This window comes from Tachysurus vachellii, chromosome 24 (assembly GCF_030014155.1).
Source record: "Tachysurus vachellii isolate PV-2020 chromosome 24, HZAU_Pvac_v1, whole genome shotgun sequence".
Taxonomy (NCBI): domain Eukaryota; kingdom Metazoa; phylum Chordata; class Actinopteri; order Siluriformes; family Bagridae; genus Tachysurus; species Tachysurus vachellii.
The window spans coordinates 8,063,700-8,090,559 of record NC_083483.1 but is presented as its reverse complement, the minus strand read 5'-3'; the positions used below and the strand labels follow the sequence as shown (position 1 = coordinate 8,090,559).

At 42.5% G+C, this 26,860-nt stretch overlaps 1 protein-coding gene across 1 annotated transcript; it reads left to right on the top strand.

The window, feature by feature from the left end:
• The first annotated feature begins 25 nt into the window (after positions 1-25).
• pdcd11 (programmed cell death 11) lies at positions 26-26,795 on the top strand. Its single transcript, XM_060860307.1, has 36 exons — positions 26-119; positions 340-466; positions 1,129-1,266; positions 1,549-1,716; positions 1,842-2,003; positions 2,813-2,924; positions 3,024-3,199; positions 4,853-4,960; positions 5,050-5,259; positions 6,067-6,191; positions 6,811-6,871; positions 6,993-7,139; positions 7,352-7,603; positions 8,286-8,411; positions 8,583-8,777; positions 10,707-10,877; positions 11,066-11,279; positions 11,780-11,932; positions 12,027-12,139; positions 12,975-13,453; positions 13,809-13,871; positions 13,946-14,042; positions 14,130-14,219; positions 14,687-14,792; positions 15,185-15,362; positions 15,620-15,676; positions 16,273-16,395; positions 16,506-16,628; positions 20,042-20,213; positions 22,495-22,671; positions 22,847-22,996; positions 23,100-23,350; positions 24,352-24,520; positions 24,613-24,766; positions 24,898-25,063; positions 26,006-26,795. The coding sequence occupies exons 2-36, from the start codon at positions 359-361 to the stop codon at positions 26,175-26,177; spliced, it is 5,466 nt and encodes a 1,821-aa protein (XP_060716290.1). The 5' UTR covers positions 26-119; positions 340-358; the 3' UTR covers positions 26,178-26,795.
• The last annotated feature ends 65 nt before the right edge of the window (positions 26,796-26,860 follow it).

Sequence of the window (26,860 nt, the reverse complement as noted above, 5' to 3'; positions counted from 1 at the left end):
CTCGACTCGGGTTGTTTGTTTCCGGGTCACAAACATGGCACGCTTTTGAGAAGAACATGTGAGTCTGTGAACGTGGGATCAGATTTGAGGAGTCATTAAAAACGATCCGGTTTAAGATTGTAAGTGATTATTAACACGTATCGTTTTGTGCTTTTGTGTCGTTGCTGTAAAGCAGCATGTTGTTTACACGATGTGGAGATTTTGGGCTCCTTTTTAAATAACTGTAAACAATTCAGAGTAAAATAAAATGTCCTGTTTGTGATCCTTCTGATCTGATGGCTGTAATGTAATAAACCTTGTGGTTTCATCTGAAAGAGGGATTTTATTTGGTCTGTACAGACATCTGTGTTAAAGCACCATGGCGGCAGAAGAAGATTTCCCTCGTGGTGGAGCAGTGAAGAAAACATCTGAGCAGAAAACTGCTAAAACTAACAAGTTTCGAGTGGAAGTGGACAATCTCTTCGAGGTTTGTGATGATGAAGATGAAGATGATGTTTATGTTGTTGTTGTTGTTGATGATGATGATGTTTATGTTGTTAAAGATGATGTTGATGATGATGATGTTTATGTTGTTGATGATGATGATGATGAAACTTACAAAAACTGTTCTTCTAAGTAGACTGGGTAGCCTAGTGGTTATGGCATCAGATTACTGACCAGAAGGTCATGAGTTCAAATCCCAGGTCCACTGCTGGGCCCCTGAACAAGGCCCTTAACCCTCAATTGTTCAGTTGTATAAATGAAAATAAATTGTAAGTCATTCTGGGTAAAGGTGTCTGCTAAATGCCAGAAATGTAAACGTAAGTAGTCAAGAAGCTTTTATTGTGATTTCATCCATATATAGCTGTTACAGTACACAGTGAAATGAGACGTTTCTCCAGGACCAGAGTGCTACATAGAACAATGACAGAGCTATAAGGACTTAGTAAGTTAGAGCTATGAGTTTAGTATTAATCTTTAGGTGTAGGATCAGATTGTAAAGGCTTCGGTGAAGCTGCAGTGAAGCCGTGTTATTGACTTGATTACAGAATGTAACTTTTTTTTTCATTAAAAAAAATCAAATCAGTTTGGAAGTCTCAAAAAATGGAAGGCTCGGGTGTAAACGTAGTTTTCGTTTATACCCTACAGACTCGAGAGCCGGTAGTGAAGAAGAAGAAGAAGAAAGGTGTGAGAAAGGATGAAGATGAAAATCCAGCCAAAAGGCAGAAAACTGAAGGTGGTCTGAAGCTGAACACAACGACCAGCACGGAGATCCTGCATATGAAGGTAACAGCTGATCAGGCAGTGCTTTTTTTTCCCCTGACGACGCAAAGGACGTTGCTGTCGCTTGGCCGCCTTGACACGTGCAGCAGCACAAATCATTGTACAAGTCTCTGTGACTAAACATTGTGTGAAAATGTCCACCAACTAATTGTTTACGTGTTGCAGTCGCTCCTAAGCTGTAAATGTAAATAATGAGGTTTGAGCTTGCACAAAATTCTGAAAGATTTGATCCCCTTGTGCTACAACGCTACATCTTTTTTTTTTTTTTTATTCCTCCTCTTTCAGAATCTGAAGCTGGGCACGGTGCTGCTCGGCTGTGTGAGGGAGATCTTAAACTTTGAAGTTGTGCTCGGTCTCCCCAGTGGAATGAAAGGCTACATGCCCATCTCGAGCATTTCTGATGCCTACACGAAGATCCTGAGCAGCGCGCTGGACTCTGGGACAGACCTCGAGGTAAACAGGTCATGACTAATACTCAGAATTCAGATTATTAATCATACAATAATCATCCATACGACGCTGCACCGTCTCAGTCGGATCTGTTCCTTTTTTTTTGTTGCCATGGTTTCTGTGTACAGGATCTTGTGTCCCCTGCCCACCTCCTCACCCCGGGGCAGTTGGTCAGATGTGTGGTGACGACGCTGGATCTGTCCAAGCAGGGCTTTGTCTGTCTCAGACTGTCCATCAACCCCAAAGACGTCAACAAGGAGCTGAACTCCAGCTCTCTGAAAGCAGGCATGGTGAGAGACGCTCATGATTTTTCACAGTAAACACGAGAGAAGTGACGGTTTATTCAAATCAACACAATGAAATGATCCTATGCACGAAATATCAATGCGTGTTGCGTAACCGATTACTGGTGCACTGAGGAGGAAGAGATAGAGAGAGAGAAAATTAGAGCTGACTGTGAGAAGAATGGAGAAATGCAGAGAGGAGAAAAGGACAGGACAGGGAGGAGAAGTGAGAGAAAAGAGGAGAGAAAGGTCAGGAGGGGAGGGAAGAGAAAGGAGAGGAGAAAGAAGAGAGCGCAAGGAAGAGGAAAAGGGAAGAGAGTAGAGAAAGGAGAGGAGATGGCGGAGAAAGGTCAGGAGTGGAGAGAGGAGAAGAGGAAAAAAGAGAGTAGAGGAGAATGGAAGAGTGTTAAAATGAGAAAAGAAGAGTGGAGAGACTTTAGCAGGCCATGAAGCGTTCACGGTGAAGTCTGTAACACACACACACACACACACACTCTGCTCCACTGCACACAGTCTGTGTGATCATTCATCTCTTCTCCTGCCATCTTTGTGTGGGATTATTCAGGTTCTTCAGGTTTCTTGGCTATTGTTTGGGATCGTCAGATTCTCGCTGGTGTTCAGATCTGGACTTGGCCAGTGTAGATCATTCAGCTTCTTTCTGTCCTGCGTTGCTCAGGCGTTGTGTTCGGGACGATTGTTCTGCAGAATGCTGATGTTTTTCAAACACACTGTATTGAGAAATGAGAGATGAATGAATGAATGAATGAATAAAGAGAGCGACAGAGTGATGGACGGATTCTTCTGTGTGCTTGTAGACTCTCGGTGGCTGTGTGGAGAGCGTTGAGGATCACGGTTACCTGATAGACATCGGAGTGAGTGGAACCAAAGCTTTTCTGCCCAAAGATGAAACTGTCACAGCAAAAAAAGGTACAAAGTAATTCAGTAAAAACTGTTAAGATCTTGTGACGCTCGTAAAAGTGGAATCGTAGCAGACGATGAGAAATGTGTGTGTTTCGCGTTTCTCAGATCTGAAGGTGGGTCAGTACGTGACGGCCAAGCTGGAGGAGGTGAAGAACGAGGGAAGGGTGGTGCGGCTTTCTGTCAATCCTACTGTGGTTAATCAAACCTGCGCAGAGACGAATCACGGCTGGACGCTGAGTAACCTCTTACCTGGGCTGCTGGTCCAAGTCTGCATCAGGAAGGTAACACAGGAGATTATTAGCACCTTCTAGATCACCTTTGTTTGTTCATTGTTTTTATTTATTGCTGCTGTTTTGTGCAGTAATACTCCACATATCTCTGTATCTGTATCTCACAACATTCCTCTTCCACGTTATGGTACTCGTTACACCTCGTTGTGGAAATGAATGATGTCGTCGTCTCAAACACACGTTCAGGTAACTTTACATCCAGAATAAGTCTCGACCGAGTACGAGCTGTGTTCTCGTTCATGGGAATCGTTTTAATTCCAGAGACAACTGAACTCGCACCACCTCCTACCTGCAGTCTGGGGTTCAGTACAACGCTGCCCTTCCCGGGCCGCGTTCAATTATATCCTGCTCTGTTTCAGACTAAACTGCCAGTGTGAAAGCCTCCATAAGCTCAGAAGTAACCAACATAGCAACAAGAAAATCCTAGCAGGAAAACAGAACTTTATTTATTTATTTATTTATTTATTTATGAATCTGGTCTAAGTTGATGAACAGGACAGGGCTAATGTTTGAACAGCATAAACATTAAAACAGCTTTTTTTTATTTATTTTTTTTTTTTTAATAAGATTTGCTGTAAAATGGAAATTAGCACATGCCTGGTCTACATTCCACCGCATGTCTATATAACGTTACACTTAATAATAATCGTAATAATAATACAGTATTTATGTAATAATCTACAGTGAGGCAGCACAGTTTATAGTCTTATAGACTGGACTTAAAACTTGTATTTTTGCCATGACAGGAAGAAAAAAAAACTTCTAATAATTTTTATATTATTGTTGTTGTTTATGGGGGGCACGGTGGCTTAGTGGTTAGCACGTTCGCCTCACACCTCCAGGGTCGGGGTTCGATTCCCACCTCCACCTTGTGTGTGTGGAGTTTGCATGTTCTCCCCGTGCCTCGGGGTTTCCTCCGGGTACTCCGGTTTCCTCCCCCGGTCCAAAGACATGCATGGTAGGTTGATTGGCATCTCTGGAAAATTGTCCGTAGTGTGTGATTGTGTGAGTGAATGAGAGTGTGTGTGTGCCCTGTGATGGGTTGGCACTCCGTCCAGGGTGTATCCTGCCTTGATGCCCGATGACGCCTGAGATAGGCACAGGCTCCCCGTGACCCGAGGTAGTTTGGATAAGCGGTAGAAAATGAATGAATGAATGGATGTTGTTGTTTATTATAATAACAATATTATTATTATTATTATTATTATTATTATTATTATTATATTAATCAATTACCAGGCATGTGCTAATTCTATTTTACCACAAATTTTATTTAAAAAAAAAAAAAAAAAAAAGTTTGAGGTGTGTGTGTGTGTTTGTGTATGTGTGTGTGTGTTAGGTAACACACTGTGGTCACTTGTATTCCTTCATCACGGTGTCTCCTAGGGCAGCTCCTACATTTTTGTTCCCCAACTAAACCTCCTTGTTGGCTCAAAAGACCGACATATCTAAATTCACATCCTCCCCGAGATAAGTCCAGTGTAATACACTGTAAATACATGTGACGTAGCTTACTGTAAAACTGTAGTTTTTAATTTTCCCGAAGTCTCCCAGAGCATCAGATGAAATCTCTGCGGTGAAGTGAACAGGTCTTTAACAGATCAGTCTGAACATGGTTTAATCTGCTGCCTTTTCTTTACACAGGTAACGACTCACGGCCTGATCGTAACATTCCTCTCAAATTATACCGGCCTGGTGGACTTCATGCACGTCGACCCTGATAAATTGGCCACGTACAAAGTCGGGGACGAGGTAAGAATCCGGAAAAAACTTTTTTTTATTATTTTCAAAATCTCTGTGAACTATTGAATATTTTCAGAATGTTTAAATCTTGCTCTCAGGTGAAAGCTCGTGTCCTGTATGTGGACCCGTCGTCTCGTCTGGTGGGTCTTTCCCTGCGCAGCTACCTCCTATCACCAGGGGGCGGTATGTTAGACATCGTGACGAATGAGAGAACAGGGGAGGTGCTGAAGGGCTGCAAGATGACTGCTGTACACCACCAATCCGGAGCCATGATGGAGCTGCCGGACGGGACCACGGCCTTCGTGCACGTGAGTAACACCACCACCAGGCTCCGCCCACATGCAGCTGCTAGTAGGTGTGAGTAGGTGTCAGTAAATCCCAGGGGTTTCGTTACAACGACGTAAAGTGGGCGTGTTTCCCGAGGTCTTGGAAAAAACACCTTCTTTCAAAAAAAAACCAGCATACTACGAAGGACAAAACAGTCATACAGGTAGATTTATTTTAGAAAACAAATAAACAACCAAAAACTACGGTTAGGGTTAGATTATCAAATAGGCCACGCCTACCCGATGACGCAATATCAGAAATATGTCATCTCAATTCTGCGTCCTGTAACTATTAGGTGCTGTGAGGCTTCAGGAGTCTGTCCCGTCCTTACCAGTTAAACCAGTGCAGTAGTAAACTGGACCAGTTCATGATACATTTACATTTACAGCATTTAGCAGACACCCTTATCCAGAGTGACTTACAACTGAGGGTTAAGGGCCTTGCTCAGGGGCCCAGCAGTGGCAGCTTGGTGGACCTGGTGTTCGAACCCATGACCTTCCGATCAGTAGCCCAACACCTTAACCACTGAGCTACCACATCCCATGATCCAAGACCTGATGTTAGACTTGTGCAATGTTTCTAGCACTTATAAACATTATATACAGAAAATGAGACCGATATAACAGAGTTTCCTGGACATTGTTTGACGTAGCAGGTCTGTAGGAATGTGAGTGAATGTGTAGAAATGTCCTGCACTGTCTGCACATGGAAACTCATTACGCATTAAATGTTCAGATCTTTTCGTGTGTCTGTGAGGCATCAAAGTTTCTGTCTTTTCTGTCTCGCAGAAAAGCCATCTGAAAGAATCCAAAGGGGAATTTAACCCAAACCGACTCCTCGCTCAGCCTGAACACACACTGAGAATATTAGACTACAGCCCAATGGAGCAGATCTACATGGCCACGCTGCGCAAGTGAGTAACTGTGTGTATGTGTGTCCGCTGTGCGTGTCCGCTGTGCGTGTCCGCTGTGCGTGTCCGCTGTGCGTGTCCGCTGTGCGTGTCCGCTGTGCGTGTCCGCTGTGCGTGCGTGCGTGTCCGCTGTGTGTGCGTGCGTGTCCGCTGTGTGTGTCCGCTGTGCGTGCGTGCGTGTCCGCTGTGTGTGCGTGTGTGTCCGCTGTGCGTGTCCGCTGTGCGTGCGTGTGTGTCTGCTGTGCGTGTCCGCTGTGCGTGCGTGTGTGTCCGCTGTGCGTGTCCGCTGTGCGTGTCCGCTGTGCGTGTCCGCTGTGCGTGTGCGTGTCCGCTGAGCGTGTCCGCTGAGCGTGTCCGCTGAGCGTGTCCGCTGAGCGTGTCCGCTGAGCGTGTCCGCTGTGTCCGTCCTCTGTGTGTGTCCTCTGTGTGTGTCCGCTGCGTGTCCGCTGCGTGTCCGCTGCGCGTGTCCGCTGTACGTGTCCGCCTGCTGTGTCCACTGTGTGTGTGTGTGTGGTGTGTGTGTGTGTGTGTCCGCTGTGTCCTCTGTGTGTGTGGTGTGTGTGTGTGTTTGTTAAGACAGTTTAAAGATGATCTATTTTGACTTTGAGCCCTTGTCTTACAGAGCAGTTATCGAAATGCCTTTCTTCAGCTATCAGGATATTAAAGCAGGACAGACAGTCCAGGTGAGGAGCTCTGAACCTGCCACATCATCATTATTCCTCACTGTGTAAAGAGAAGTGCTGCGTATTCTTACCTGTGTGTGTGTGCGTGCATCTGTGTGTGTGTGCGTGTGTGTGTTTTCAGGGCACGGTGCTGAGCCTGGAAAAGTACGGCTTGCATGTGAAAATCACAGACCACATTAAAGGCCTCGTTCCTAGAATTCACCTGGCGGACATCATCCTCACCAACCCTGAAAAAAAGTACAAGGAAGGCATGAGGATCAAATGTAAAGTGAGTCCCTGTCTATCGGCTTATCCGAACGCTCTCCTACTAATATCACGTCATTTCTCATGTCACGTCAGTCACAGACACAAAATACATCCTTCTGAAAATAAAACCTTACCCACAAATCGTCTAATCCTTAACATCTGTTAATACGTAAACATGGAACAAATGAGTTCTTGGGTAGAAAAATCACAAACTTGCTTGTGGTTTGTTTCCAGGTTTTATCAGTGGACCCCCAAAATAAAAAGATCACTCTGAGCAGGAAAAAAGCTCTGATGGAGTCTCCGCTGCCCGTGTTCCTGACGTACAGAGACGCTCGTGTGGGGCTCGTCTCCCACGGCTTCATCGTCTGCATCAAGGATTTTGGTTGCATCGTAAGATTTTTAGGCGAGGTTAAGGGCCTGGTGCCGACGTCCGAGCTGACCTCGGAGCCCTGCGACAACCCACAGGGTCTTTTTTACATAGGACAGGTTAGAAAACTGATTTACTGCTTTACTCGCCATCTTTTTTTCTAAACATACAGTCAATCATTATCATGTAATAATCTGGACATGTCAGTCTCCGGGCTTTGCATTACACGACACTCAGATGTTCTTAAGTGTTGTATAATCTGCTCGCTGTCCAGCTGTAAAAGTGCAATTTTGTCAAAGTTGCTGGAATCTAAATAAAAGATAATGCGTAAACTTGAACAATTCAGCACACAATGTTAACGTGTAAACAGCACTAGAACAAACAAATGGGGGAAAAAATTCCCAAACTCTGAGGAATGAAGTTTGTTTATTTAAACGCTATGGACTCTGAGCACTATGAGCACTATTGACTTCGTTGGTTGTATATTTAGTTGTGACACAAATGAACAGAGCATCAGGCTGTAATGTAACATAATGTATTCTTTAATCATTTGTTCGCTTTAATTTTTAGCATTTTTGTTTTCTTCATTTTGCATTTTGCGAATAATGTTTGTCAGACTTTCAAGACTATTTGTTTTGGATTTATTATTATTTATTTATCTATTTATTTATATAAATTTTTATTTTATTGTTTAATTTTATTTATTTAAATTTACTTTAATTTTTTTTTTTTTTTTTTTAATTATTTATTTGTTTTTAAAAAATGCATTTTAATTTTTATTTTTGTTGCACTATTGAACAGGTGGTGAAAGCCAAAGTGCTTAAGTGTGACGCTGACAAGGAGAAACTGCTCCTGTCCTTTAAAGCAGTGACCGCGAGAGACATCGAGAAGGTCCAGCGTGTCAAGTTCAACTTTGAATTCGGAAAGGTCGAGTATCACAGAAGGTTCTTCTAGTTTTCATTGAAACTCATGAAATGTACAGATTAAACTTGGTCCGTGTTTAATAAAGTGTCATTAAATCTGTACTCGTGTGATTTCGTTTTTTTTTTTTTTTTTTTTTTTTTTACACTTCTCTTCTTTTTCTTTGTTCTTCTTCAGAAAGTGGAAGTGATTGTACAAAAGAAATCCCAGACTTGTCTTGAAGTGTCTATTCTCCCAGAAGACATGCCGGCTCTGCTTCCCACACCGCACCTCTCTGACCACATGTCCAACTGCTCTCTGCTGTGGACGGCGCTCCAGGAGGGAGACACCATCTCGAACGTTGTGTGTCTGAGACGAGACAAAGAAAGCATCGTATCCTCTTTTAGTTAATTAGAGATGTTTGACGTTTGCTGCATTCGTGTATAATGTACTGTCGTGTATATCCCATAATTCCCTGCATCGTCTCTGGCACCGTTGCTATGAAACCTTTTCTTTACCTTTTATTATACATATCAAACCCCTGCCTTATAAAGCTACAGACTTAACAACAGCGAAGCATTAAAACCTTTACTGTTCACTCCTGGACTCGTATTCATAAGGATTGTAAGACTGTTCCTAATTTAGCTTAAAAGTGTCTAACTAGGAATCTTATCTTAAGAGTGATTCTCAGAGCAACTCTGAACAAGGAAGATAGAAACACTTTTATCTTAGACAGGGGGCGGGGCTTAACCTTTTACTGGGTATGACGCATTCGTTTGAAGACTGTGATTGGTTGTCCAATAAAAAAAATTAGAAGCGCTCTTAAAATCTGGTCTATTATAAACCTTCACTTTGTCTTTATGTTAAGATATTTGAGGCTATATAGTGTAGGGATTACGTTCATGACCGATCTTATTAGAGATGTTCTAATATCTGTATGTTATAAATGTAATAAATGTAAATATCTCTGACACAGTGCAGAAATGTCATAGAGACAAATTAGATCATTTCTGCCGCTGTGGTATTTCGGCTCTATTTCGGAGATGTTCGTGTATTTTCCGTCTGTCCGTCCGTGCGTGCGTACATATGTGTGTGTATGTGTGTGTGTGTGTATATGTGTATATGTGTGATAGATATATATATGCGCGCGTACATATATACGTGTGTGTGTGTATATGTGTATATACACACATGTATATATGTACGCATATATATATATGCGCGTACGTGTGTGTATGTGTATATGTATGTATGTGTGTATATATATATATATATATATATATATATATATATATATATATATGAGCGCGTACATATATACGTGTGTGTGTGTGTGTATGTGTCATTTCTGCACTGTGTCTGAGATGTTACCTCTAATATGATCAGTGACACAAATAATCCCTACACAATCTAATCTGTATCATTTTATTAACCCACTATCATTATTAAAGTATACAGTCCATTTCCTCTCCCTCTTCACCTTTAGGTCATTTTCTCCTCAGCTAAAGAGATTCCTAACCCTCTTATATGTCCTCCTCACTTCTCCTAACACTTTTTGGTCTTAAAAGCTCTTTTAAAGGTTAAGATGCTTTATGAATAACTTTTATCGTTACTAGGATCTTCTGTTTAATCTGAAGAATTAAAGAACTCTTAATTAAGAGAACTCTCTTATTAAAGAGCAGTTTTCATGAACACGAGCCCAGGAGTAAGTTTTAATTCTGCTCTTTTTACTATTTCGACTTTGTGCGTCATCCCATAAAAATAAATCCATAGCAATGCGTGATTTGCCGGAATCGAATTTCAGAAGCAAAATGCACTAGACGGATTGAAGCTTTCCTGGCTTTTCAAATCCTCTTCTCATTTTTTGATGATTCGGTATCATTCGATTCGAGAGCGTTTCTCACTTTCAGGTCGTTTTTGCTGCCTTATGCTGCTTCCCGGTGCCTGAAGTGTGTGTTTCGTTCTCATTGACCACGAACCTTGCTGAGTATCCTGCTAAATGTTTGTTTATCGATCGATCCGTTTATCTCAGCTTAATTTTTCCAACTCGCTAAGCTAACCCTTAAGCCCTTTACTGAGGGAGGGCTGAAAGTAGTGCATCGTTTTGTGTTGTCTTGCAAAATGTTCACAATTGAATAGAAACACAACTAGCTATAGATATCGTTATAGAGTTTCCTGATGCAGCTGGTGTCACATGACCGCCGTTCGACTCGATATTTTTTCCGTAGGCGTCTCAGTAAAAGTCGGTAGATGTTTTGAGTTTAGAAGAGAATGTTGGAAAACGCTTCCTGTTATCATTTGTTCTTTAACCAGGATGTACAGATTCTCAGTAAGAAGCCGTCTGTGATTGTGGCTCTAGAGGCAGAAAACTTGGTATCGTCCTTCTCAGAGCTGCAGGTGGGGACGGAGATGCTGGGCTGGGTGAAGAGCATCATGTCCTACGGCGTCTTTGTCGACTTCCCTCACGGCTTGTTTGGCCTCGCACCCAAAGCTGTGAGTCTCCACTTAATTCTGAATTATTTCTTATTTTTTTTTAGTTGGAAATGAAACCGTTCTTACGTTCCGTCATATCAGAAGAAGCTGATATATAATTCACGATTAACGAAGAAAGTCAGAACATCCACAGAATAAAACGGAAGGTGAAGATGAATCCTGATGTTTTGTTGTAATCTGCTGTCTAGACTATGAGCGATAAGTTCGTCACAGACACTGCAGGAGTGTTTGAGGTCGGGCAGACGGTATTAGCCAAGGTGACCAACTTGGATGAGGAGAAACGTCGGTTTTTGATCAGCCTGAAGGTGTCGGACGTGAGCTGGTCAGAGAACGACGCCAAGGCCAGACTGATCCAGGGTCAGAGCGAAAGAACGTCCGTGTACGACGCGATGACCTCGAGAGGTAAGAGACGAGTGAATAAAAGTGAAGGGAAATAAATACTGCAGTAGATCATGTTCAGTTAGTTTGGATCATCAGATCCTACACTTATAGTCTTCTGGAAGAGATCAAATGTATACAGAATTTGCTAATCATGAGTTTAGCTTGTGTTTCATGGAAAGTAATAAAAATCCTACAAACCTCTTGTTTAAACTTTTCATATTTAGCTAAGTGCTAAGGTAGCTTAGTGGTTAAAGTGTTGGATTACCAACCAGATGGTTGTGAGTTCGAATCCCAGGTCCACTAAGCTGCCATCGTACAGCATTTTTGTTGGAGAAAAATGACACTGAGCTGAAATGTACTTGTTCAGGTTATGCTTTTTAGAGAGATGATCCATAATATGAGCACAGGTTCCTAATTTTTATGTTTAAAAGAATCTTTAAAGTCTTAAAAAAAAAGCATATGAGAGCACATTTGAGTCGACTGTATAGCATTCGGATGTCTCTCTCTTCTTCTCCTCCCAGGCGACTCGGACTTGCTGCAGCAGCTCTCGTCTGTTTCGCTCGGGGATAAACTGAAGATGACCGTGGACGTGACACGAGAGGACGGCTCGGTCGTCCTGACCTCAGATCAGCTCAGCTACGCCACAGTGCTGGCCTCCAAATACCACGTAGCAGGTCAGTATGTCAGCTAAGACACACCGTGCATACGTTCACTCTGACCTCAAAGCTTTGACTAACAATTCGTTCGTGGATGTTGGGACCGTTGTAGATGTCAACACCACTCCAGGCAATCAGGTCACCGCTGTAGTGCTTCACGTTGACTTTTTGACCTCTGAAGTCCATGTGTCCCTTCTGCCTGATCTCACGGTGAAGAAGAAAAAGGTGAGTAGAAACAGAAACAAATCTTTACCTTGTTAATTACTAAACCAGGTCTGTTTCTAGGTCGATTTTGTGTATTAAAGCAGGCTTGTGTCTAGTTGTTTTGCAGCAGATGATCATCTTAAAGCGGCAGTATGACTTTTCTGCTATAAGGCTTCTGCTACATTAAAGAAAATAAAAATTAGTTTATTCTCATCCTTTTTTTGGTGAAGCTATGCATGTCTTGAACCGTGTGTTTTTAAGAATTAGCGTGCAGCCGAACAGCTCTGTTTAAAATTGTGTGCTACTTATTTCGGGACCAGAAAAATGTAAACTAAAACCTAAAATGAAAAAATGAGTGAGACCAATTGCAGGCATGATTTTGCAAAGCATAGTTTTTCAAAAGTAGCTGTAACTGGAAGTGATTGTTCAGGTTTAGGAAGAACCTTTAAAAGTTACAAACAGTCGCTTTAACAGATATACTGTATGCTTGATTTCTAGAAATGAAATGGCAAATAAAAAGATATGCAGGCTTTGATTTGAGGATTTAAAACGGCAGGTAGACGAGGTTCTTTTAGTCTAATTGAATCTTTTTTTTATGTTTATATTTGTCATGTAGAAGAAAGTAAGAAATAGTTGAGGCAGAGACTTGTTTTCTGGGAGATCGTATGCCCTCGGGTATTAGTTTAGGTGTATGAGTGCAGGCAGGCTCAGGCAGGAGTCATGTCATGGGGTATTAGACTAGATGGATAGATCAAAGCAGGTTTTCCGTCTATGGTGATTGTTTGTTTTTTCACCATAGATGATACATTACATACTAATATATAGTTTTAAACTTGTATTCTGTTTTCTGTTACAGTTAACAGCTGACTCCCAGCACACCGCTACAGTCCAGTACATGGACAAAGACTTTGCCGTAATCTCATTGGGCAACACCGGTCACCTGACTGTGATTTTGACATCCGACCACTTAAACGAAACGTTCAGCTCTGATTCAGAAAAGCTGACCGTGGGTCGTAACGTAACCGTGAGCGTAACCGACCCGTGCTGTGAACATCTGGGTGGACGAGCCCTCGTGGTTAAACAAGCCAAAAGCAGCGCTTCTCGGAACCGAGGCGGAGTGCACAAATACAAGCCCGGGGACTTTGTGACGGCAAAGATTAAGACCATAAAACCTCTGTGTGTACTCGTAACTTTGCCGGATGGAGTCACGGGCAGCGTGCATGTTTCTCAGATCAGTGAATCGCCCAAAGTTGGAGGATTCCCCACGTCGTCCCTGAAGGTCGGGGCTGAAGTTAAGGGCAGGGTCATTGGTGCTCGTGACATCCACAACCACAGGTAAGGCGTTTGTTTGTTTGTTTGTTTGTTTGTTTGTTTGTTTGTTTTATGCCGATTATGGGTACACGGTGGTTAACCTCTCACCTCCGCGATGGGGTTTTGCTTCCCTCCTCCATCCTGTGATGTTCTCCCTGTGCTTCGGGGGTTTTCTCTGGGTTCTCCGCCTTACATCCTCTGTCCCAAAGGCGTCCAATTGTAGGCTGTTTGGCTTCTTTACATTGTGTGTTAGTTTGTGCATAATTGTACCTTGTATCCCGAGTCCCCTGGGATAGACTTCAGGCTCCTCAGACCCTCCCTTGGATAGATGGATGTCTGAATGAAAACAATGATCACTTGCTTGTTTTTTGCTCTACAGGTTTCTCCCCATCAGCCACCCCAACTTTGTCTTCTCTCAGCCTGAGCTCACGCTTCTCCCCAGGTACAGAACACAAAGTTAACACCATCCCATGGTTTCTGTACCAATTTCATTACATTAATACAGCTTTCTTTCAGTAAACTGGACGATAGCATACCTGCAGCGTCACTGGAGAACAAGCCTGACCCACAGAGCTTTAAATCTGGACAGGAGGTCATGTGCTATGTATCTAAAGTAAGCAGGACGTTTGTGTTAATGTGATATATTATATAGATATAAAAATATTATTGTTTGTTTTAAACATGTGTTTCTTTGGTACAGTACGTTCAGAAGTCAAAGTGTCTCGAGGTTGCCGTGTTTCCGAACATTTTTGGATTTGTGGACTTGCTGGCTATGATCACTAAACCTAAAGTGAGTAAACATGTTCTGACTAGATTGATATCGATTTTTATAGATATCTACAGTATATAGATAGATTTTAATTGTCGTATCGTTCGGTGTCGGGTCTGGAGACTCCTGAAAAATAAAGATCTTAAAAAAATAAATAAATGAATAAATAAATAAATAGTCGAACCAGCCTCTCTGGTATCTGTAGCTGTTTATCACTGATTATTAAGAAGCACACAGTATTACTTAGATGTTTCTTTTCCGTATGTCAGCATTGTTTAAGTCGTAAGTTCTAATTCTTGCTTCAGCTGAATTGTGGTTGTAATTTGCAGGCATGTTTCGTCTAACGAACGGAGCCGCAGCGATAATCCGATTTGTTACGAAGAGCTGAATTTGCACATTGTTTAGAATATTCTGTGTCTGGACTCCATTTGTGGTTAAAAAACAGATTTGCGCCGTATTTTTACTTTCTTTACTGCTTTCTTTCCCAGGAGGCAAAGCATCCACAAAAGCTCTACAAACACGGCCAGTGCGTCTCCGCTAAGGTCGTCACGATCAACCCCAAAAAGCCAAACCAGCTCAAACTTTCCTTTACAGGTAACATTTACAGTCAGATCCCTTTTAAAGGATTAGCGTTGTTAATAAAACATGATGTGCTTTTAAAAAGAGAAATCGTTATCTTATGCTCTCACACAGTAATAGCAGAATGCAGTTTGAGTCTTAGGTACAGCTGACGTTGCAGTAGCGGATACTCAAAATAAATAAATAAAAAAATAAATAAAAAAAAGAAGGCAATTGATTTTGGATCCACAGTTTTCCGCTCTGTCGGCCAACGCCAGCGCGACTTTCCCAGTGTGCTCTTTTACTTTGCTGAGTCATGTACTATAATACACACACACACACACACACACACACACACACACTGCTGGGATCATGACGCACAGTGAGTGGCTTCCTGGTGTGATCTCCCGTGTCCTGTGTTTCCATAGGGACGCACACTCTCGAGAAGGGGGTCGTTACCATGGGTATGGTGTGGAAAAAAATCCCCCACGTGGGCTTGATTCTGAATCTGCCGTTCGGGAATTTCGGCATGGCACGTATCACCGATTTATCAGACGAGTACGTGGACGCTCCGTTTGAGCAGTACAAAGAAGGCCAGATGGTCAGGTATGAATTTTAGTGTTTGTGGATTAAAACTAGATCACACAACAGAAAAACTGAGTGAACTTAAAAAAAAAAAAAAAAAAAGACAACATGCACCAAATGCACAATAAATAAAGACAAAAAAGATGGAGTCATTCGTTGTTTATATATAATTTTTTTTTTTGTATATATAATATTATTATTATAAAATTATTATAGAATTTTTTTTTTTTTTTAAATTTACTTTTAAGTATTTTTTATTTATTTATTTGTGTCTTCAGATGCTGCGTTGTTGGTGAAGAAGGCGGAAAGTTCCAGTTGTCTCTGCGTATGTCCAGGTACGTTACAGCAGTCTTAAAGTGGTTTAAAAGTTTTGTTTTTTTTTTTTTTTGTTTTTTTTTTTGTTTTTGTTTTTTTAAATCTTTTATTATTTTTATTTGATTATTTATTTATTTGTTTTGTTTTTTTTTTTTGTTTGTTTGTTGTTTTTTGTTTACATATTATTCTTATTTATCTATTTATATCTCTTCATTTTTTTTATTGTATTTTATTTATTTATTTGCCATCATTAAAGTTACATATATTTGTTAACATTTATTTGTTATTCATTTGTTCGTGTTTTTAAATATAGAAGTATAAATATATTTTTAATATATTATTATATTTTTAAACTCTTCGTACACATTCGAATAGTGTTTATGAAATAATTTTCCTGCCAATATTCAAGATTTCTTTAATGAATTTAAAAATGTCTGTAAAATTCGGACACAGTTTAAAAGCTGCTGTGTTGCAGTAGTCACTGATCCAGACCTTGTGTTAAGACACCAGCACAAACACAAGTGAAACACGGTTACGCTCTTTATTGTGTTGTGATACAGAAACATACAGAACATGTCGGTTTTTCATGTCGAGTGTATTGGCTAAATCTACGCAGGATCCGCACCGGAAAAGCTTTGAAGGTGAAAGACGTGGACGTCGGCTCCGTCTCAGAGCTCCAGGAGGGTCAGATCATCCGAGGTTATGTAAAGAACGTTGGAGAAAAGGGCATCTTCGTGAGGTACTAAAGATCTTATTTATGATCTGGTTGATTTTGGTCCTGTCTTACATCAGATCCTCTACGGTGGCGTAAGAGCTCATTTATTTTTTTTTTTTGTTTATGGGTCAAAGGTTATCCAGATCAGTCACAGGAAGAGTCCTGTTCCAACACGCCACAAACTACTTTGCAGTCGACTCCGATGTGTTCCCGCAGCACGTCTCCCAGAATGCACTGCTGACCACCAAAGTTCTCCAGTAAGACTGCAGATTATTCCATAATGGGTCTTTTAATCGTTTATAGGTAGCCGTCAGTGTTAATGTTGTCTTAAGTTGTCAGGCTTATAAAAAAAAAAAACAAAGAAAAGTGTATATAAAATCTAAAATAATATACAATTTTCTCGTGTGATGTTTGGTCAGAAATCAAAACCTGACAAACTTCCTAACGCTCCCTCCCTCTTCTTCACAACCCGCTCATCATCTTAGACCTTACCACCCATTAAGTGTTTTTTTTTTTTTTTTTTGGTTTTCATCCATTTTTCCAGTGATTACTGCAGCTTCCTCCACACTGGCATCAGCTCTAACTCCCTCCATTTGCTCCGAATCGATCAGGACTCAGCATGTCGTCTTCTCACTAACACTCAGCCTTGGCAGCGTTTACGTCTCTGCTTCACACTCTGCATGCTGGCTTCCTGTAAACCAAAATTTCCTCATCACTTATAAATGTTGCTCTGATGGCAGTTTTTCTCATCTTCTATTTGTTCGATCTTCTCTTATTCTTCCTACACACTCGAACCTTTACCTGAGACCTTCAGTCTTGTGCACGTTCTGTTGTAGAATCATTTTTATTTTCTAATGTGCGCTCTCTGTCTAACCTGGAACGCTGCGTGACACGGCTCGAATATATTAGATCCGAGGTTTAGTCATTTCCCAGAGCACCGTTTCATATCGGCTGTGATGGTAGAGTTACTCTGGAGGATGTGCCATCAGCATGACTAGATAGACAGACAGGTAGACAATTCCTTTCTTTCTTACTTTTTAGTACCTTGTTTTGGTTTTCTTTCTTTCCTTCATTCATTCTTTCTTTCTTTTTTGGAGACAGACATGGAGAGAGAGAGAGAGAGAGAGAGAGAGAGAGACATATACAGACATGGAGAGTGAGAGACATATACAGACATTGAGAGAGAGATACAGACATGGAGAGAGAGAGAGAGAGACATATACAGACATGGAGAGAGAGAGTGACATATACAGACATGGAGAGAGAGAGAGACATATACAGACATGGAGAGAGAGAGAGATACAGACATGGAGAGAGAGAGAGAGAGATACAGACATGGAGAGAGAGAGAGAGAGAGAGAGATACAGACATGGAGAGAGAGAGAGAGAGAGAGAGAGAGAGATACAGACATGGAGAGAGAGAGAGAGAGAGAGAGAGAGAGAGAGAGAGAGAGAGAGAGAGAGACATATACAGACATGGAGAGAGAGAGAGTGACATACAGACATGGAGAGAGAGAGTGACATACAGACATGGAGAGAGAGAGAGAGAGACAGAGAGAGAGACAGACATACAGACATGGAGAGAGAGAGAGAGAGACATACATACATGGAGAGAGAGAGAGAGACATATACAGACATGGAGAGAGAGAGAGAGACATATACAGACATGGAGAGAGAGAGAGAGAGACATACAGACATGGAGAGAGAGAGAGAGAGAGAGAGAGAGACATATACAGACATGGAGAGAGAGAGAGACATATACAGACATGGAGAGAGAGAGAGAGAGAGATACAGATACAGACATGGAGAGAGAGAGAGAGAGAGAGATACAGACATGGAGAGAGAGAGAGACATATACAGACATGGAGAGAGAGAGAGAGAGAGAGAGAGAGAGACATATACAGACATGGAGAGAGAGAGACATATACAGACATGGGGAGAGAGAGAGAGAGAGATACAGACATGGAGAGAGAGAGAGAGAGAGAGACATATACAGACATGGAGAGAGAGAGAGACATATACAGACATGGAGAGAGAGAGAGAGAGAGAGAGATACAGATACAGACATGGAGAGAGAGAGATACAGACATGGAGAGAGAGAGAGAGAGAGAGAGAGAGAGATACAGACATGGAGAGAGAGAGAGACATATACAGACATGGAGAGAGAGAGAGAGAGAGAGAGATACAGACATGGAGAGAGAGAGAGACATATACAGACATGGAGAGAGAGAGAGAGATACAGACATAGAGAGAGAGAGAGAGAGAGAGAGAGAGAGAGACATACAGACATGGAGAGAGAGAGAGAGAGAGAGAGAAATACAGATACAGACATGGAGAGAGAGAGATACAGACATGGAGAGAGAGAGAGAGAGAGAGAGAGAGAGATACAGACATGGAGAGAGAGAGAGACATATACAGACACGGAGAGAGAGAGAGAGACATACAGACATGGAGAGAGAGAGTGACATACAGACATGGAGAGAGAGAGAGAGAGACATACAGACGTGGAGAGAGAGAGAGAGAGTGAGAGACATATACAGACATGGAGAGAGAGAGAGCGACATATACAGACATGGAGGGAGAGAGAGAGAGACATACAGACATGGAGAGAGAGAGAGACATATACAGACATGGAGGGAGAGAGAGAGACATATACAGACATGGGGAGAGAGAGTGAGAGACATATACAGACATGGGGAGAGAGAGAGAGATACAGACATGGAGAGAGAGAGAGAGAGAGAGACATATACAGACATGGAGAGAGAGACAGACATATACAGACATGGAGAGAGAGAAAGAGAGAGAGAGAAAGAGAGAGAGAGAGACATACAGACATGGAGAGAGAGAGAGACATATACAGACATGGAGAGAGAGAGAGACATATACAGACATGGAGAGAGAGAGACATATACAGACATAGGGAGAGAGACATATACAGACATGGAGAGAGAGAGAGAGAGACATACAGACATGGAGAGAGAGAGAGAGACATACAGACATGGAGAGAGAGAGACATACAGACATGGAGAGAGAGAGAGACATACAGACATGGAGAGAGAGAGAGAGAGAGAGACATACAGACATGGAGAGAGAGAGAGACATACAGACATGGAGAGAGAGACATACAAACGTAAAGACAGGTCGACAGACTGACAGACAGACATAGATACATGGAGACAGACAGTGTATTGCAACCCTACAACACAGAAATGTTTGCACATCGTCCTGAATTCATTGCTTGTTTTTTTTTTTAATGTGTTTTTGGTTAAATGTGTGCAATAAGGTCTGTGGTGTTGTAACACAAGCTCAGAATATTTTCATGCTTTATTCTACGGTTGTTAACTCACTTTTACTAACTTCCAACTCAAACATTTCATTCATTCAGATTCATCTGTGATTCGTCAGTGATCATGTTTATAAAATAAAGATAGAAAGAGTTAAAAGTTTAGTGGTGATGATGTAGAAGTCATGTGACCGTGATGCCGTTCATTCATAGCTTTAGTCTTTTACTTCAGGAGATTGTATTCAAGCTTCAGTATTCATAGAAGTCGTGTCGATGTAGGAAGATCTATTATAACGTCCCGTAACCTGTACGCTGTATTAGTCACAGATTCTGTGGTGAACATTTCCTCATTCAGGATATTTGCTAAATGTCTTGTGTTTATGTTCAGCATTGATGCAAAGACCGGTCACGTGGACCTCTCCTTGCTCCCAGAGGACACGGGAAAACCAGACATTCTCCCAGAATCCCTCGGGCTCCCACTGCGCCTGAGGGGAAAGGACAAGGAGGAGCACGACAAGAAGAACGCTGCAAAGAAGCGCAAGATGGCTGAGAACCTGCAGGTGGGTGTGTCTGTCATAAATGTACACATCACAGTGCTTATACCCGTCCCAAACGCTAGCTCGCTCCATCCTGAGCTCGCTCGAACCTTCCTGTCCGTGTGGAGTTTCAGACGCATCTCCACACACATTACCTGGGGTGAAAATACTCTGAATAATAACGACTATGACTCTGTTGTATATCACGTGTCTCCCCCAACGCTTCAACTCTAACTTCACCTCCACATCAGCTCTCTCCTGTATCTGTCTCACTCACATTTCCTCTCTTTCTGCTCGTTATGTTGACTAAACCTGTGCAGTATCCCACAAACACGTTCGGTCTACCTGAACTGTGTTCTGTTTAACGTAGAGTTCCTTTTAGTTACTTCAGCACTGTACTGCGCTCTCCGTCCCCTCTCTTTCCTGCTACTGTGTTCGTATCGTATGAGAAATTTCCCCATTGTGGGACGAATAAAGGTATATCTTATCTTATCAGACCAAACAGGAAGCAAGGCCTGTTTTCTCTTAATACTTAAGTTAATACTTACAGTGGGGTCACGTATACTGTCTGGTCTTCTGCGTACTCCGGTGCGACCTCTCAGGTTACTCAGGCACTCGTTCGGTCTCTTCTCATTAGTACATCGAGCTACTGCATCTTGCCCCTGGCAGATTTTGGCAATAAACACCATTCGAGCTTCCGTAACTGATCCAGAATGCAGCTGTGCGACTTGTATTCGACCTTCCGAAGTTGTCCCACTCCACCCCAGGGCAGCTCTCCCTCCACTGGTTTCCGGTAGCGAACCCGAATCGGATTTATAACCCTGATGCTTGCCAACAAAGCCAAAAACAGACCTCTTACCGTGAAGCACTTATCGCTTCCTGCACTACACCACGCTCCCTCGTAGCTCCCATCATCTCTCAGGGTACGAGAAAGGTACGCATCTACACTACTATTCTGGTGTGGAGATGGTGGACTGAACCGAACTGAGCATATTTAGATACCTGAACAACCGAATCACCGGCTGTATTCAAACAAATGGCTAAAATGTGCTTTTCAACTGATGATCTTTTTATTCTGTGACCTCATTAACCAGTATTGATGTATTCATTGATAGAATCTTTAAAGCAGTAGATAAGGACGTCTGTCAAATGCCGTAACTGTAAATATAAATTTAATTTGTTCATTGTCATTTTTGACGTATTGAATCTGTTGAAAAATAAATAAATGTGTTATTTGATGTGAACATTCTTGACCTGCCTCATGACTGACTGATAATTAACATGAATATGCGGACATTTAGATGTTCCTGCAAAATGGCCAGCACTCTCTCACCCAGACCGACAGGGACTCTCTCCCAGACCGACGGTCTCTCACCCAGACCGACGGTGTCTCTCACCCAGACCGACGGTGTCTCTCACCCAGACCGACGGTGTCTCTCACCCAGACCGACGGTGTCTCTCACCCAGACCGACGGTGTCTCACCCAGACCGACGGTGTCTCTCACCCAGACCGACGGTGTCTCTCACCCAGACCGACGGTGTCTCTCACCCAGACCGACGGTGTCTCTCACCCAGACCGACGGTGTCTCTCACCCAGACCGACGGTGTCTCTCACCCAGACCGACGGTGTCTCTCACCCAGACCGACGGTCTCTCACCCAGACCGACGGTCTCTCTCACCCAGACCGACGGTCTCTCTCACCCAGACCGACGGTCTCTCTCACCCAGACCGACGGTCTCTCTCACCCAGACCGACGGTCTCTCTCACCCAGACCGACGGTCTCTCTCACCCAGACCGACGGTCTCTCTCACCCAGACCGACGGTCTCTCTCACCCAGACCGACGGTCTCTCTCACCCAGACCGACGGTCTCTCTCACCCAGACCGACGGTCTCTCTCACCCAGACCGACGGTCTCTCTCACCCAGACCGACGGGGTCTCTCACCCAGACCGACTGTCTCTCACCCAGACCGACTGTCTCTCACCCAGACCGACGGTCTCTCTCACCCAGACCGACGGTCTCTCTCACCCAGACCGACGGTCTCTCTCACCCAGACCGACGGTCTCTCTCACCCAGACCGACGGTGTCTCTCACCCAGACCGGACCGACGGTGTCTCTCACCCAGACCGGACCGACGGTGTCTCTCACCCAGACCGGACCGACGGTGTCTCTCACCCAGACCGGACCGACGGTGTCTCTCACCCAGACCGGACCGACGGTCTCTCACCCAGACCGGACCGACGGTCTCTCACCCAGACCGGACCGACGGTCTCTCACCCAGACTGTGTTTGTATTTATCGCTACAGAAAGAAGGCGGGCCACAGAAGAAACTAAAGAAAGAAGAAAACGATGCAGAGAGCAAGAAAAAGAAGTTGGCGAAGGAAAAAGAGACGACGAACTCGCAAGCTGAAGATCAGGACAGTGGAGTCGAGGTGTATTTTAGAGAAAAGGGCACAGAGAAAAAGGACAAAGCAAAGAAAAAAGTGAGATAAAATAATGAATTCTGCTCTTTTAAACTTTTCATACCATCTGATTCCTTGGATGTTGTAACTATGTTGGATTGTAGGTTTTTTTTATTAACTAAATTATGATTGAGACTGATGACACCGTTTTATTTCATTTTTTGAAATTAATTAAATTTATTTATTTTTAAAAAAGGGTAAAAGTGCAGCTGCGGCTTCAGAAACGCCAAGCAGGCTACAGGTAGCATCTGATTTCTCCTGGGACGTAGCGCTGAGTTCTCTCAAACCTGTAACTTCGGCCCAAAACGTGTACGAGTCCAGCGATGACGAGCAGGAAGACAGCAAGGTCTCTCTCTCCCACATACACACTAACATCTAGTCAGTTCCACAACTCAATCATCTCATCATCGTTCTGTTTATTCTCAACTATTTCATTTTCTCTTCCCCAGACTACCAAGAAGTCCCGGCAGGAGGCGAAGCTGGAACGGAAGGAAGCGGAGCTGAAGCTCAGCAAACGTGAGGCGGAGCTCATGGAGCCCTCGGCGCGACCGGAGAGCGCGGAGGCTTTCGAGCGGCTGCTGCTCTCGTCACCAGACTCGTCTCTGCTCTGGCTACAGTACATGGCGTTCCAGCTACAGGCCACACAGATCGAGCAGGCGCGAGCTGTAGCCGAGAGAGCCCTCAAAACCATCTCCTTTAGGTGCGTCACTCAGAATAGAACCAGCTAGTGTTGGTATTAAAGACCCTGTGAAGTTCTTTTGTGTTGATGTCAGTTCAAGTCAGGGTGGAACGTCAATTGGCTCCGCCCACTTTTAAAATATCCGATAGCTTTTAGATGATCTGACAGCCCGGGTTAAGCCATACTCGACCACAGACGTGACCCTGAGGGATAACGATAAATCTGTCTTTAGTGAAAGAATTCAAGACGTTTCATTTTCAACCAAATTTAAATGCTTATCCCTCAACAACGACAAGGCGATATTTATAACGCTGGGGGCGGGACATCTCATACTCTTGAGAGTGTTTAATTGGACAGAAAATTTGATGAGAAGCTGAAGTGCGGAATGTGGATTGATATTTACCAAAATTATTGATCCTGCCAATACAGATGTTTTTACCTCTGGTGGGATAAACGTTACAAAGCTCTTGGGGAACCGCAGAGAGCAGAAGTGGATTTTATACCATCATTTATATTGAAGACAGAAACATTTGTGTGGGGGGAAAAAAATGTTTTTGTTTGTTTGTTTTTTGGGATCTTTTCTATGAATATATTTCCTCTAGTAGGCTAGATTAAAAAAAAAACTATAATACTTATAGAAACTACAGATTCTTAAAGTCCTGAGTGTTTAGTTTTCATATGAGCTTCATATTACCACCGGTGTGGAGTGAGACATTAGAGAAATTCATACAAATATTGTTTCAAAGACACTTTTTTTTTTTCGCCCTCTATGGAATGATCGTTTTCTTGAACCAGCCATTAAAATAAAAATAAAATGTCACTCGATAATATGCATTTGAGGACACAAATAAATCCCAGTTTGTTAAATTGGTTTATATGCTGGTTTTAAGGTTAATTGGAAGGACAAGATGATGGTGGGAAACAGAAAGGCATTCAGATCTCTAGGAACTCTCTGATGTTCTTACCATTTGTGTATATGGTTAAATGGTTGCATGTAATCTTCATTTTTGTGGGTTCTGTAGGGAGGAGCAGGAGAAGCTGAACGTGTGGGTCGCTCTGCTCAACCTGGAGAACATGTACGGTACTGAAGAGAGCCTTCAAAAAGTGTTTGAGCGAGCCGTTCAGTACTGTGAGCCCATACCTGTGTACCAACAGCTGGCAGATATTTACACCAAGTCCAACAAGATCAAGGTGAGATTCTTCTGTAGAGATTTTCTGAGCCAGCGTAGATTTAAATCACGCATTGAATTGAAAGCCATTATTTTTACCGAACATGCTTGCAGGAAGCCGAGCACCTTTATAAGAACATGGTGAAGCGCTTCAGGCAGGAGAAGGCCGTGTGGCAAAGTTACGGCTCCTTCTTGCTGCGTCAGGGACAGAGCGACGCTGCCAATGCTCTCCTCCAGAGGGCGCTGCAGAGTCTGTCCAATAAAGAGCGTGAGCAAATTTTTTCTAAAGCTAGCTTGATTTTAACTCCCAGTATTTCATTTTAGTTATATATTCAACCTTTTTTTTTAAATGCTGTGTTTTGGCCGTAGAAGGAGAATTGACCCGTTTTGTCATTACAGATGTGGACTTGATAGTCAAATTTGCTCGGTTGGAATTCCAGTACGGGAACGAAGAGCGAGCCAAGGCCATGTTTGAAAAAGTCCTGAGCAGCTACCCCAAACGCACAGACTTGTGGTCCGTCTTCATAGACCTGATGATGAAGCACGGCTCACAGAACGACGTCAGGTGGGCTGCCGGCTAGACGTAGGACTAGACTAACAACTGAATGCATGCTCCTGTAACAGAACATGGTCTATCTGAATCTGTCCTTTCTAGTAACATAGATGTACATATTACAGACCTGGGCCTTTGTTTGTTATTGATACATGGATTATTGAGTTAGATTGGACCGGAGAGTTACTACATTTCTGTGGATAGAATCTTTTAATTAGTGTTTATACAGTTCTGTGAGACAGCATCATTAAATAATAATTAGTCGCTGTTGGGCGGAATCCTCGTATCTCCAAAACCGTCATTTTTCAGGAAATTAAAAAAAACGCTGTACCTTATCTGCAGTGCACAGGGTTTAGTCCGCGTTGCAGTGGATTGTCTTGCGCTAAATTCCTGTCCTCAGACGAGCACCAGAACTAGCGGGGGTCAAGATTTTTTTTTCTTTGAGCCCAGTGTTTTGAAGACATTTACCTCAGAAGACGTGTTGATTCGTTGCGACTCTTCTTGAGGAGAAATATGACGCGAAGCTCTCCCGCGGAGTGAGGAAGAGGTGGACAGTTGAAGTGTCCAATGGAGTTATGAGATTTGCGCTCAAGCTATTTTCAAGACTTTAGATTGGTTAATAACTTGTAAAAATAACAGACCCACGTGGGGACTGACCAATAGCATCGATATGTAAAAAACATATGAAATTGACCAAATTTGGACATACGAGGTTTCCGCCCGACAGCGACGATAAGACGAGTTCTTGCATAATGAATTATTCAATAATTTCCTGGGTTAATACAGTTAAGATGCTGGTTATCAGTTCAAAATGCCCAGGTAACACAGACTCATCAGATCTTCATTTTTCACTTCATCATAACTGAAATTCAGGTTACATTTCTGTCAATTGGATATACGATATAATCTGGCTCTGGAATAAAATCTGAATAAAATCCTTTTCCTCCTCTATAGGGCCCTGTTTGATCGCGTGGTCCACCTGAGTGTATCGGTGAAAAAGGTTAAGTTCTTCTTCAAGCGCTACCTGGACTACGAGAAGATACACGGCACACCAGAGAGCGTCCAAGCGGTCAAGCAAAAAGCTATGGAGTATGTGGAGACCAAAGGGACTGACGCCGCTAACTAGAACAAGCCATCAACGTGGAACCATTAATCACAGAAACCAGTAAACATGTGGACAATAATCCTAATCTTGTGGCTTTGGGAGGATGAAATGTATCCTGCTTATGGTAGTATCTCCGGCTGTTGGTAATTGCATCCGTTTCGCTTGTCTGGATTCTTTCGTGGAATCTAATTGACAAACTTAATAGGATTTATTTAAGACATCAGGCTTTTAACCAGAAGTGAGCCAAAACTGTTGATGAAGAGGCTGGCCAGTCTTCTTTCTTTCTTTCTTTCTTTTTTTTTTTTTTTTTTTTAAATAAATTAGTGGTTGAAAAAAAAAAAAAATCAGGTTTTTACTGATATCATGAATGCAAGATTAGATTTTTGTAAATGGATTAATTAAAGTGTTCCAAAATCATTCACTCTTTTATAAGAAGCTTTATCCACAAAACATTTTATTCAAAAAAAAAATAATAATAATACAAAATAAAAAAAAGTGGCAATGGGTTGGCCCTGATACATACTCAATAATAGGGAAGTACAGTTTAACTGCTGATTATTAGCTCATATCATCATATTTCTTCTTTTAATCACTATACAAAGCCCAATAAAGACTCACGGGACCTTTCGAACAGAACAACACATTTTATCTACATACTATAGCCTTTAAACATCAGGCCAAAACAGACTGATTATCATGCATTT